Source organism: Mycetomoellerius zeteki, unplaced genomic scaffold (assembly GCF_001594055.1).
Source record: "Mycetomoellerius zeteki isolate Tzet28-1 unplaced genomic scaffold, Tzet1.0 scaffold609, whole genome shotgun sequence".
Classification (NCBI taxonomy): Eukaryota; Metazoa; Arthropoda; class Insecta; order Hymenoptera; family Formicidae; genus Mycetomoellerius; species Mycetomoellerius zeteki.
The window spans coordinates 17,163-30,650 of NW_017257620.1; the positions used below are offsets into that span (position 1 = coordinate 17,163).

At 48.0% G+C, this 13,488-nt stretch overlaps 1 protein-coding gene across 1 annotated transcript; it reads right to left on the reverse strand.

Moving 5' to 3' along the window:
* Positions 1-3,777: 3,777 nt before the first annotated feature.
* Positions 3,778-4,281, reverse strand: LOC108728303 (wiskott-Aldrich syndrome protein family member 1-like). Its single transcript, XM_018456794.1, has one exon. The coding sequence runs from the start codon at positions 4,279-4,281 to the stop codon at positions 3,778-3,780; it is 504 nt and encodes a 167-aa protein (XP_018312296.1).
* Between the last annotated feature and the right edge of the window lie 9,207 nt (positions 4,282-13,488).

Below are 13,488 nucleotides of genomic sequence, written 5' to 3' on the forward strand. Positions count from 1 at the left end.
CCGCGGTTGTCGAGGCGACATGTGCCAACGCGTCACACCATCCTCTTTGTTCGAAAGCCCTGACGATAGTGGGGCAGCGTAGTATATAAAGGGCGACCCAACAGCACGCCCGCAGTTGTTGAAGCAAGTCGTCGTTGTTGAACAGTTGTCAAGCTGTTATTATATTCGCTGACCGCGTCGTAACATATTCTTCAACTCCGCGTCTAACACGCGTCAAATTCCAATTCTTTGTTATTTCATACAGTTAAATCCAAGCTCTACAATTAACTAGTATAATTACATTTAAACTATATAAGCCTATAATACTTAATGTATTCATACTTTAATCATTAGAATTATAGTTATATTATAGTGAAACTGATATTCATTATTTTAAAGATCTTTACCCTAATAAATAAATAATCGCTCGAGTGTAAAACAATTGCCTTAAATCAAACTAAGAAGAAGATTACGTTGGAAGGAAGGAAAGGAAGGAAGGAAGGAAGTCCTCACGATCGTTCCGTTAATACTTCAAATAGTAAGTGGATTAATATCATTATTATACTAACTAATTCAAACACTGATTCCTTAAGAATTGCGGATTATAATAGTCTGGATACTCCAGGGTTGAATTACACCCTGACAGTAAAAGATTATTTAAATCAACAATTTCCTAATTAATTAGAGCACGTGCAATTATTTTGCCCGGACGAATTAGGGTCGAATTACACCCTAATTATCGAGGACAATTTATTTGAACGAGTGCACGTGAACATCACATATGTGTCCACCATATAGTTTACCGCATCGCGAGATACCAATAGTATTAACACCATACACCGCGTGGATAAGTACAGCGACCTGTTGTATGCTCACTTATTACCGTAACACTAGAGACAACAGTCATTACTGCCAGACGTGTTATAATCAGCTTCAATCAATATCTCACGATTCCTATAAGCTCGTAACGTTACATTATCTGTATATCGGTTACGAAACCTTTGCTTATTCTTGTTCTAATTGTAACGTTAGATTCAGGGCTGGATATTTTTGCATTTAAAATGCCATTTAAGATGTAATTCTATTTAAAATGTTGAATGTAAAATACTTAAAAAAATGTATATTAAAATGTGTATGTAGGGAAAAAAACCATTCTGTATTTGAAAACTATTCAAAATATCTATTTACCCATTTTACATATAAAGTGGATTCGAAAAACATTTTACATTTTAAATACATTTTTTATATTATATTTGGCATTTTAAATGATTACCCAGCCCTGGTTAGATTATTATCTGCCGAATTCCCTGAACTCTGTCTCGCATGTGTGGATCGCAGGGACCGATTTGAACGACAATTACTTAATACTTACGAGATTCTTTCTAACGAATACGATCCTGTCATACTTCCTATAAACGAGATACACAGTGAAACTTTAATATAACTCATGTGTCATCCTCGCTCACTACACTCTAACTCCTCTCCTAAAGAAATACCTTATCAACGGTGGCTCGAGACTGCCGTGTGTTCCAAAGCATCATTTTATATGAACCGAAAAAACGACGCTATTACCTGTAGAGGTTGCTATTCCTGTAAATCTTCGTACGACCGAAGTTTCTACGACTATATTACTCGCCACTATATTCACATAGTACCCCCAGCGGCATTCGAAGAGTGCCGCCATTTCCATATCATACTACCACAAATACATACGACTCAATCTTGTCCAATTTGTCCTTTAGTCCTACAGGATTTTACAGAATATTTAGTTCATTCTCGAGATACACCGTATGCTAGTTTTGAAAATTCTATTCTTTGGATAGAATAAATTCGAGTCTCGGGCAGACTAAACGATTAAAATAACATCATCTCGGTATCCCCCAATAGCTACCGTGTCCCCCCTTTTAAGATATCGTGCCATCTTTAATTTTAAAATCGCGGGACCGCGGGACGCGACAATAGTCACCGAACCTTGCCCAACTCGCCCCTACAGCCATAAATCCGAACCGGACCCTTAATCCATCTCGACCATTCAGCAACCAGTATCTTAAACCTTCAAATCGACGACTCAAAAACACGCGCGCGCATTCCACCTGCCATCAGCTTACCCATGCAAAGCCAAGCCATCTTCTTACGCCCCTAAAATCTTAAGGACAGTTCACATATCCCCATTCGTAATCCTCAAATCAACTAATCAATCACTGATCCCCACTCGCCAAGTAATCCCCCTTCAACATCCACTAAAACAAAGCATAAATCCACCCTTGTATCAAATCAACCAATCAGAGAACAGTCTAATCCATAGATATACATATATACAATAGTGAATCCTACGGTTATTGCTTTTGAACCCTCTTTTGACAGTTCATAACGATTACTCGTGTCCCTCAGAATACCCTTAAGCCTTGAATGAAACCTTCAGCCTCATTCACATGTCTCCATAAATCTACACTAACTAAGGCCCGTATTCATAGTCAGACCTTGTACTTAAGGCTTCCTTAAATATAAGGCCTGACTATGAATACGGGCATAACTCTACTTAAATTGTAACAACCTAACTTTATGAGCGGACGTAGCTCGTCGGAAACGTGCGGTCCAGGGCTTAAAGAGGTTCGAGCAGGAGAGGCAAGATGCAGTTACGCGGGCGATTGAATTGAATGAGTACAGGCGCGGTAAAAGTGAACAAAATCTTTATTATGACGAGAACAACATGCACTATTTACATATGACAGAATACGCAATTATATACATAAGCCAGATAATGTGCGGACGATAATTTGATTCGGAATGCGGTCGCGGATTCGGATGTACCCCGTAACGCGTGCGTAGCACGCGACGGGTCGCTCGGTATTCGTTGGTCGCGGTACGCGGAAGCGCGCCAGCCAATCCGGTGAGCGCGGCGCGAACGCAGTACGCGGCGCGGTGATTTATGAAGCGTGGCTTTCCCCGATGCAATGGGGAAGCGCGGGGCCGTCGACCCCAAGAACACTTGGGAGGGTGGAGAACACTTCACCCTTAGCTCGTGTCGAGGCCCCCTGTTTTATGCGGCGATCGGTATTGACGGAGCGTGGAGTCGGGAGTGACACTGGGTGTCGTTGTCGGGAACGCCCGACGGTGACCGAGAACGATCCCTCGACCACCTGTTCTCACGATCACTAGTGTCTGGAGTGGAATCGGTGGAAGTAGCGGATATCGTATCGGTACCGAGAACACTCGGCAGTGGCTGAGAACGAATCCCTCGACCACTCTGGTTGTCGATACTCAGGTCAGACGGCTTTACGTGGCGCAGTCGAGAACGCTCGACGGTGACCGGGTACTATCTCCCGACCGCTCTTGTGCTTGGAAATTTGCCTGGAAGGATTCTCTAGGATTCGGTTTCGGAGTATAGCTCGGAGAAGCGAAAAAGGCGACTAGTCCGTTCGTCGCCTCGTCTTTTATACTAACTATTGCTCCCGCTCGTATTGTTCCGGAGTAACTCGGCGCTTTCCGTTAGCGAACAATACGAGGGGGAGTTGACGCGGTTCGGCTCGGTTCGCGCCTGTTCGTCTGTTTTCGGCGAAGCGGCGGTTTTCCGTGCGTTGCCTCGCGATGTTTCGCGGGTCACGGATTGCCGGTGGTACCTGTGGATTGTCTTTTGGTTTCTTAAAAAATAATGTGGGCGCACCTCGCCCTCCTCGCTGCTGCCCCTGATAGCGGGGTGCAGCGGCATCCGATGGAAGACCGATCGGGAACGATGCGTTTACGGGTGCATCGTTACATCTCCCCCCTCCTTTATTATGCCTGAATTTGAGGCATATTTTACTTTCGCTTCACGGACCTCACAGTTCCGTTTCCGTTGAAGCGGATATGCCACTTCGTGCCTCCTGAGCGCGTCTTGTATTGTCGAGACACGTGCGCGGAGAAATGTGGTACGTTGACCACGTGTCCCGGCTCTACCTCGACAGGTATGGGTGGCGGCGGTAATGGTCCCACGGCTCTGGCTGTTGCTGTCTCCGAGCGTGGCTGGGCGACCCTCGGAGGACCCACTGCTCTCCGCGTAGGTGGTGGTGGCGGTGGCGTGGCGGTGAGCCAAGCGAGTTTCTCCCGTCGCTGTCGGTCGGAGGCTTGGATGACGCATCCGATGACTGGCGGGTTTTTACGGGCCGGTGTTGCGTTGAGCCCGTTGTCTGGCGGTGGCTGCGGTGGTGGCCATGGCTGCCCCGCGTGAGCGGTGCACCAATCCGGGTCCATGGCCGGGTTGGCCGGATCGTATTCTTCCCCGATGAAGTCGTCGAGCGCTTTGAGTATGTCGTCTCGCTCCATGCTTTGGCGACAATGTGATTTCGCTTAGCTCGATTTTCCGGTAACGGCCTGTCTGACGGGAATGTGGGGGGTACCGGATTTGTTTATTCGTCCTCGGAGCTGTTGTCGTCGCGGTTATTAGCCTCGTCGGCGGGGGCAGGGGTCGGGGCGGGCTTTAAATCCTGGATGTGTATGTGTCGGTACTACCGACCGCTACGATCGCCCAAATCGAATATTACCGGTGATGTCACGCGTCGTACCTCGAGTGGCCCTTTAAATCTCGGAGCTAATTTCGCATTAAATGCCGCGGCTTTATTTGACAGCACGTGCTCTCGTTTGTATACGCTGTCTCCTACTTTCGGCTTCCAGGGCCTGCGTCGCAGGTCGTAATATTTTTGCTGTCTTTGGAAAGCCTGCGCGAGATTCATTTTCACGAGTTCGTAGGCCTCCTCGAAATGACGGCGCGTGGTATCGGGTGGCGAAGCGGGCGTGTTGCGCGCGTTTGTATTTGCGGGTAATGTCAGGTCGCGGCCGAGATTCAGATATGCTGGCGTGTAGCCCGTGGCGTCGTGTCGCGCCGAATTGAAGGCGAATTGTAATTCGGATAGATGTTCGTCCCAATTGCGGTGGTTGCGCTCGGTGTACTGGGCGATCATTGTTTTGACGGTGCGATTCGTGCGTTCGACCGGATTACAGTGCGGTGCGTAGGCTGGCGCGTACGTATGCCGCGAGCAGCTTGTTGAACTGCGTGGATTTGAACTGCGTCCCGTTGTCGGATATCATGATTTCGGGGCAGCCGTGCCGCAGGATGATCCTCTCGGCGAGGGCCTGCGTGACGGCGGGAGCGGTAGCCTTGCGGAGGGCGTATAGTTCTACCCATTTCGAGAATCGGTCTTGCATCGCTAGTAGCCATGTATTCCCTTTCTTGGACCGCGGTAGGGGGCCAACCAGGTCTACGGTCACGTGCTGCCACGGGCGATTCGTTGCAGTCGCGTGGAGCATGCCGGCGGGTTTGGCTTGCAGTACCTTGTGTCGTAGGCAATTTTGGCAGTTGCGTACGTAGCGCGTAATGTCCCGTGCCATTCCCGGCCAATAGTACACGCGGGTGATGCGGGCGATGGTTTTTGCAATGCCCAGGTGCCCTGCGGTCACTTCGTCGTGATTTCTCCGCATTATGTTGTCCCGATGTTCTTTGGGTACGCATTCCTTCCATTGTTGTTCGGCGGGGGTTTCGGTAAAATCGAGATCGTGTAATACGTATCGGTACACGATTCCGTCCCTTATCTCGTAATCGGGTAGCCGGCGGGGCTCTTTCTGGATACTGGTGACGAGTCTGCGATACCAGGGGCAGCGTGGGGGCACTAACGTGGCGGCGGCGACCGGTTGACGTGATAGGGCGTCGGCCACGCGGTTCAAGGTGCCCCTCCGGTATTGTACGTCAAAACTAAATTGTTGGAGCTCGAATGCCCAGCGTCCGAGGCGCCCGGTGGGGGACTCTAATTTTTGCAGCCACTTAAGTGATTGGTGGTCGGTAATAACAGTGAAGTTATAGCCTTCGAGATAGTCCCGCATCCGTCGTATGCCCCAGACGACTGCCAGGCATTCGAGTTCAGTCGCACTGTAATTCCGTTCGGCCGGATTTAGGGTGCGGCTAGCATATGCGACCACCCGCTCGCCTTCCGCGAAGTTTTGCGTTAAAACGGCCCCTAGCCCGGTGTTACTGGCGTCGGTTTGTAGAAAAAACCGCCTGGTGAAATCCGGGCATGCTAAGACGGGCGCGGTGGTTAGCGTGTGTTTCAGTTGTTGAAACGCGTCGTTTTCGGCCGGTCTCCAGGTCCATCGGGCGTGTTTCCGTGTCAGCGCGGTGAGCGGAGCGGCGACGGTCGCGAAGTCCCGTATAAACCGCCGGTACCAGGACGCCAAACCTAGAAATTGCCGTACTTGTTTTATTGTTTTTGGGGCCGGCCAGTCTACGACGGACTTAACTTTTTCGGGGTCGGTTCGGATACCCTTGTGGTCGATAATGTGCCCCAGGTATTTCAGGCGATCGACGCAAAAGTGGCATTTCTCGGGGTTGATTCGCAATTTTGCCTCACGGAGGCGTCTAAAAACATCGCGTAAGGTCGCGATATGGTCATCAAACGTGTGGTTTACGATGATGATATCGTCTAGATATACGAAGACGTGTGGTTCGAGTTCCGGCCCGAGTACGGTGTCGAGCAAACGCTGGAATGTGGCCGGTGCCGAATGCAAACCGAACGGCATGACGGTGAATTGAAATAGCCCCTTCCTGGGGACGGTAAACGCGGTGACGGGCTTGCTGTCTGGTGATAGCGGGATCTGCCAGTAGCCATTCCGGAGGTCAAGCGTTGACAGGTATCGGGCCCCCCGCAACTTGTCCAGGGTGGCGGTAATCTGGGGCAGCGGATAGGCGTCGGGCTCGGTGACCTCGTTGACTCGCCGGAAGTCGATGCAAAAACGGTTTTTGCCGTTTTTCTTCTTCACCACGACGACCGGCGAGCTCCACGGGCTGGTGGCCGGCTCGATTATACCTTCTCGAGCCATCTCGCGGACTTCCCCGTCGATGACCGCCTGCATGGCCGGGTTGCGGGGCCGGTAGCGCTGTTTTATCGGATGGGGGTCCGGTTTTACGCGTATCTGGTGTTGCGCGAGATGCGTGGATCCCCGGACCGCTTCGAATTTCTTTACCTCGGTATCTAGAAAGTTTCGCAGGGCGCGATTCTCGGCCTCCGTGTTCTGGGTGAGACCCTCGGTCGCGGCGGTGGCCGGTTTCGGGCTTACCTTGGTGATAGCGGGTGGGGCGGGGATCGTGTAATCGAATCGGGCCCATAGGTCCATCCCGATTAATATCTGGCTTCGGAGGGTGGGCATAACGCGAAATGTGTGCTGGACGTGGCGGTTCCCGATGCGTATGGGTAGCTCTACCATCCCGGGCAACGTGATGGTCTGGCCATCCGCGAGCTGCACCTTCCCCCCTTCGGATTGTACCACGCAGCCCATGCTTTCGATGGCGTGTTGCGTGTCGGCGTTAATGAATGATACTTCGGACCCGGTATCGATCAGGGCGTCGAAGCACGCGGTCCGGAAGCGTGCCTTGACGTGCGGCCGGGGCGTGAATTTTATTCGGGGGACTGGTGGGCGGCCGAGGTTTCCCCAGTCCGTTTTTCGTTTCCCGGCGGAGGATGGCAGTCTTTTGTCATGACCCCGTCCTTGCCACACTGCGAGCAAAATTTCCTCGGCAAGCGTTTACAGTCGAAACGGGTATGCCCGCGCTGATTGCAGCGCCAACAGCACTCGGCGCGGTTATACGGGGCGGTCGCGGCGGCGGCTTCGCGGGTCGTGTCTTTCTCCTTGCGTTCCGCTTGCTCGAGGGCGAACAGACGTTCGCAATTCGCGGCTTCTCGGCACAGTTCTTGTACTGAGTGGACATCGGTACGTCGTATGCGCCACTGGTACGAGAAGTGCATGTTTCGATACAGATATTCGAGCTGGCGGTGGTCGGCGGTGATGTTGGCGCGGTGCATTAGCGCTATGAGTGCCGTGGAGTATTTAAAAAAAATTTCCCCCGGTTTCTGTTTACGCGCATGGACGTTTTCGAGGATCTGGAATTCGTCGGCGTGTGGAAGGAATGCGGCCTTAAAACTGTCCGTAAAGTCGTGCCAAGTCTCCCATCGTTTCCGGTTCACGCGTCCCCAGGTTTGAGCGTCCCCTTTTAGTAATACCGGGAGCCCCTTGAAGAACTGTTGGTCGGTTAGTTCGTAGTCGTCTTTGAGTTCCTCTACGCGTTCTAAGAAGGACCAAGGGTCTTTCCCTTCGAATTGGAAGCCCCTTCTTCCGCATGGAAGGGATCCGGGTCCGAGTGACGCACTTGCGCATCTGATTGATTACTTTCGTAGGGCGTTCGTCGGACGGGCCCGGGTCGGCGTGATTCGTGAAGGGGTTGCCCTGGGCTTGGCCCGATATCCCTGATGCTCGGTGTTCGGTATTTCGTCGCGGTGCTGGTGGGGTCCGGTTATCCGGCAAGGCTCGCGCTTGGAATTCCCCCGGGTTTGCATCGATGAATCCGCTTAGCCGGCGACGCAGTTCGTCGACTGTGCCGTCAGTATCCATCCCGTGAATTTCGAGTTCGGCTATCAAGTCGGGTTTGCTGAGCGCGTACAGCCAACTTTTCGGAACGGGCTGCATCTCTCCTTTCCGGGCAGGTCCCTGTTCGGGCGCCATGTAACAACCTAACTTTATGCGCGGACGTAGCTCGTCGGAAACGTGCGGTCCAGGGCTTAAAGAGGTTCGAGCAGGAGAGGCAAGATGCAGTTACGCGGGCGATTGAATTGAATGAGTACAAGCGCGGTAAAAGTGAACAATAATCTTTATTATGACGAGAACAACATGCACTATTTACATATGACAGAATACGCAATTATATACATAAGCCAGATAATGTGCGGACGATAATTTGATTCGGAATGCGGTCGCGGATTCGGATGTACCTCGTAACGCGAGCGTAGCACTCGACGGGTCGCTCGTGATTCGTTGGTCGCGGTACGCGGCAGCGCGCCAGCCAATCCGGTGAGCGCGGCGCGAACGCAGTACGCGGCGCGGTGATTTATGAAGCGTGGCTTTCCCCGATGCAATGGGGAAGCGCGGGGCCGTCGACCCCAAGAACACTTGGGAGGGTGGAGAACACTTCACCCTTAGCTCGTGTCGAGGCCCCCTGTTTTATGCGGCGATCGGTATTGACGGAGCGTGGAGTCGGGAGTGACACTGGGTGTCGTTGTCGGGAACGCCCGACGGTGACCGAGAACGATCCCTCGACCACCTTTTCTCACAATCACTAGTGTCTGGAGTGGAATCGGTGGAAGTAGCGGATATCGTATCGGTACCGAGAACACTCGGCAGTGGCTGAGAACGAATCCCTCGACCACTCTGGTTGTCGATACTCAGGTCAGGCGGCTTTTCGTGGCGCAGTCGAGAACGCTCGACGGTGACCGGGTACTATCTCCCGACCGCTCTTGTGCTTGGAAATTTGCCTGGAAGGATTCTCTAGGATTCGGTTTCGGAGTATAGCTCGGAGAAGCGAAAAAGGCGACTAGTCCGTTCGTCGCCTCGTCTTTTATACTAACTATTGCTCCCGCTCGTATTGTTCCGGAGTAACTCGTCGCTTTCCGTTAGCGAACAATACGAGCGGGAGTTGATGCGGTTCGGCTCGGCTCGCGCCTGTTCGTCTGTTTTCGGCGAAGCGGCGGTTTTCCGTGCGTTGCCTCGCGATGTTTCGCGGGTCACGGATTGCCGGTGGTACCTGTGGATTGTCTTTTGGTTTCTTAAAAAATAATGTGGGCGCACCTCGCCCTCCTCGCTGCTGCCCCTGATAGCGGGGTGCAGCGGCATCCGATGGAAGACCGATCGGGAACGATGCGTTTACGGGTGCATCGTTACAAAATATTGAAAAACGCCTTGGAAACCATTCCAACTCGACGTCCAAGCCTGTCTACTAATCCCCTCTCTTATAACTAAGTCAGACACCCAAAAACTCAGTATCAAACATATCAACCAATCAAAACCATGGAAACCGATCCCCCATTTCATGAACATTATTACCCATCAAATTTTATAAACTCCTTTGATAACCATGATCGTCTACGAATCACCTACAGCTACAGTAACTTACTTTCTGAAACCTTAAGCCACATCCACCGCATCTCACTCATTTAAAGAAACCACGCGCTTACATACCTACAATTCCCGTAAAGCATCATTTCCAAGAAATTATCCGTATTACACAATAAAACATAACTCCTCATTTAACCCAAGGTCAAATCCTTTTATTTAATCATTTTTATAGTACATTCACATAATCTCATTTCCGTCTTGCGCCGATGCCAATGTATCTTCTGTTAGAATATATACTCCATGACGACTCCCATTCTGCAAACATAAACCAATACGCATATAAACTCTGTAATGGAGAAACAATAAATAAAAGAATCCTTTACCCCCTATTTAAAATTACAATCATGTAAGAGAAGGATATTCACAAAACTCTTTATGTAAATCACGTCTAATAATTTTCTTAATATTATAAACAAATCAATTGTGATGATTGCAATATTTTCAATAATGAATCTCATGAAGGAATATCATTCTCATATAAAATAAGCACGCAATCATAGCTTAAGCTTATGACTCACGAACGAGATCACGCCATGCGATGTCGTGTCTAAAAATAGTATCGACCTGTACCAAGAATTGACCACCCCTACTCTCATTACCATATAAGGCCAGGAATATGGCCTCGAGCGAACTCTTCCAAGAAAATACATAAACGACAATTCCGAAGAACCTCAGCTGCCCCCACTATCTAGAATAAGTATAAAAGGAGCCACCCCACAGGCTCACGAACTTAATTATAATCGGAGCATCGGATCTTCGCACATCGCGCATACCCTCTTAGTAACTCGCACTCCGTGATTTGTAATCTCTATAATAAACCAAGTTTTATATCTTCACCCCTGAGATTATTTGTCCAAGCCTACCACCCTTCGCGAAGAAGGTCTCCAACCAGACGTCGCTACGATCACCCCAGCGAGTTTCTGCAGAGATCATCGGAAGATTTTTAGGATTTTAGCTCCTTTAACCGCACACTAGCACGGACCCCTTAAAATTCGAATTTCTGGGTCGTTTCCCTGATGAAGCTGAATTTGATACGTCGACGCAGTCAGATCGCTTCTCCTGCTCGACTGCAACGTCCGGATCGCTACTCCTCTCGATACCCGACTCGACGAGAGATTTCGAAAATCTCTAAAATTTTGCAACTAACTGTGACCCCCGACGTCACAAAGGTGTAGGTGTAACGTCCTAATTACTAGGCAGTTACTAGACAGATTTATTGATATTTCGAAATATTAGCTAATGACTATCCAGTGATGAGTTAAAAATCTTATCTAATTAATGTGTGCTGTCTAGTGGCTAGATGGTAAATCAGATTGGCTAGATTCATTTCTGCTCGGGACATTACAATAGTCAAGGTTTTCCTGCTTTTATAAATTGTATCGCGTATCAATAATTTCACGGATTTATCCATGCATTTGGTTGAGTTTTACATACGAATCTTTTACATACAAATCGATGAATCACTCCCGATTGATCATTCAGCGACTGAAAATTATTGCTTGATAGAAAGAAACACATTGCACACAGTAATTGTATTCAAAAGTTTTCTTTCTTTTGTAAATTGTATCACGTATCAATACCTTCAAGGATTCATCCGATTTTTATAAATGAATCTACTGGCTCACTGCTATTATTGCTCAGTGCAGGAATAAAGAACAGATGTAAAGAGGATAAAAATGATACCTAACCTACACCGTCGTGTGTGCATTCACGAACGCACCCAGTACCAACTTTACCCGTCGACTTGTTGACATCGAGTAACGTGTGTTGTGTATGTAGTATTACACGCTCGAGTAATTTCAACTCGTCGAATAATTAATCGGTAGTATTTTATTGTGATATATATTAACCATAATAAGGATAATAAATTCGTCATTTTCCGTTCAAGTGCATGTGTAGATTCGTGACCGTATTGATTTGCGATGGAATATGATCGTGATTATCATGTGCATGCAATTTGTATTTCCCTCTTTGAGGGAAAAGTACTTCTTAGTTGCCGAATAATTAATCGGCAGTGATTAATAGCAGTGAGCCAGTAGATTCATTTATAAAAATCGGATGAATCCTTGAAGGTATTGATACGTGATACAATTTACAAAAGAAAGAAAACTTTTGAATACAATTACTGTGTGCAATGTGTTTCTTTCTATCAAGCAATAATTTTCAGTCGCTGAATGATTAATCGGGAGTGATTCATCGATTTGTATGTAAAAGATTCGTATGTAAAAATCAATCAAGTGCGTGGATAAATCCGTGAAATTATTGATACGCGATACAATTTATAAAAGGAGGAAAACCTTGATTATTGTAATGTGTTTCTTTCTCGAGTCAATTCTCAATCGCTAATTAATTAATCGGTAGTGATTAATAATAACAAACTGATAAATTCGTTAGTAAATCGATCAAACGTGTGTGAGTGGATTTGCGTAAAGATGATACGTGATACGATTAATGTGACAGACAAAAAATTTATTATTATTCAGTGTTGGATTTGTGAGAATCTTGTCGGAATTCACAGATGTGGTTTTATTCTGTCTTTTTCCAGCTCGATTACGTATGAACATTTCTACAAGATATGAACATCTCTACAAGGTATGTGAAAGAGAGAAAGAGAGAGAGAGAAAGAGAGAGAGGGAGGGAGGGGGGAGTAAACGTTAAAGAGAGGTGGGGGGAGATACGCGTGTATTATCTTGACACGCGTTTCATACGTAGCAAGCAGCTAATTGCAATCGGGCGCCCCGCGTCGGACGATGAGTTGCGTCGCCCCTGCCTACCTTCCGTACGCGACCCGTGATTGGCTAACTTTTTTCCCTTGTAATTAAAAAACTAAGCTTCGGATAAAATTTTGATTAAGGAAGAAATGTCTTAGAATCACGTCAGGAATACATTATTTTAAAGACAAACGCGTTTTCTGAGACACCCTGTATATAATATGTACTTTCTTTTACTCCCCATCCTTTGCCTCAACGCGCTAGTATAAAATAATGTATTGTAAAAAATACGTCATAAGAAAAAAGGATGTCGTACTTTTACGGGCGCGGGGTCCGCGGCGGCGGCGACCTACCCCGCGCTTACTAATACCCTCCGTGGCCCACTAGCCCCATGGGTTAGAATTCGCCTTGCTTAGCTACTCTCAATCGATTAATTGTGAAACTTGGTCGTATTTAGATATTTAAAATAATTAATAAATATTGTTTCTAGAAAAATTACATTACGCTATATCTTGTCGAAAAACGGTTGGAGCATATACCCTTTGTAACACTTTTCGTTCTATAACTATTTGTTTTTGTATGGTTTCATGGCAATATTTCCTTTTTTTTGTAATGTTTTTTGTTGTCTTATATGTGACTACAGTCCCCAAAATCTATAATACCTTACTGCCATTCCGCATGATGTCATACTCCCATCTCCGAAGAATCCCCGCGCTCCGTTTCCCCTCGCCCCCGAATATACCCCGCGCCCCGCGTTCCCCTCAGAGGACCCGAGCTAGAATCCGCTCAGTATACCTACTTATATGAAGTAGTAATTATATTATGTACT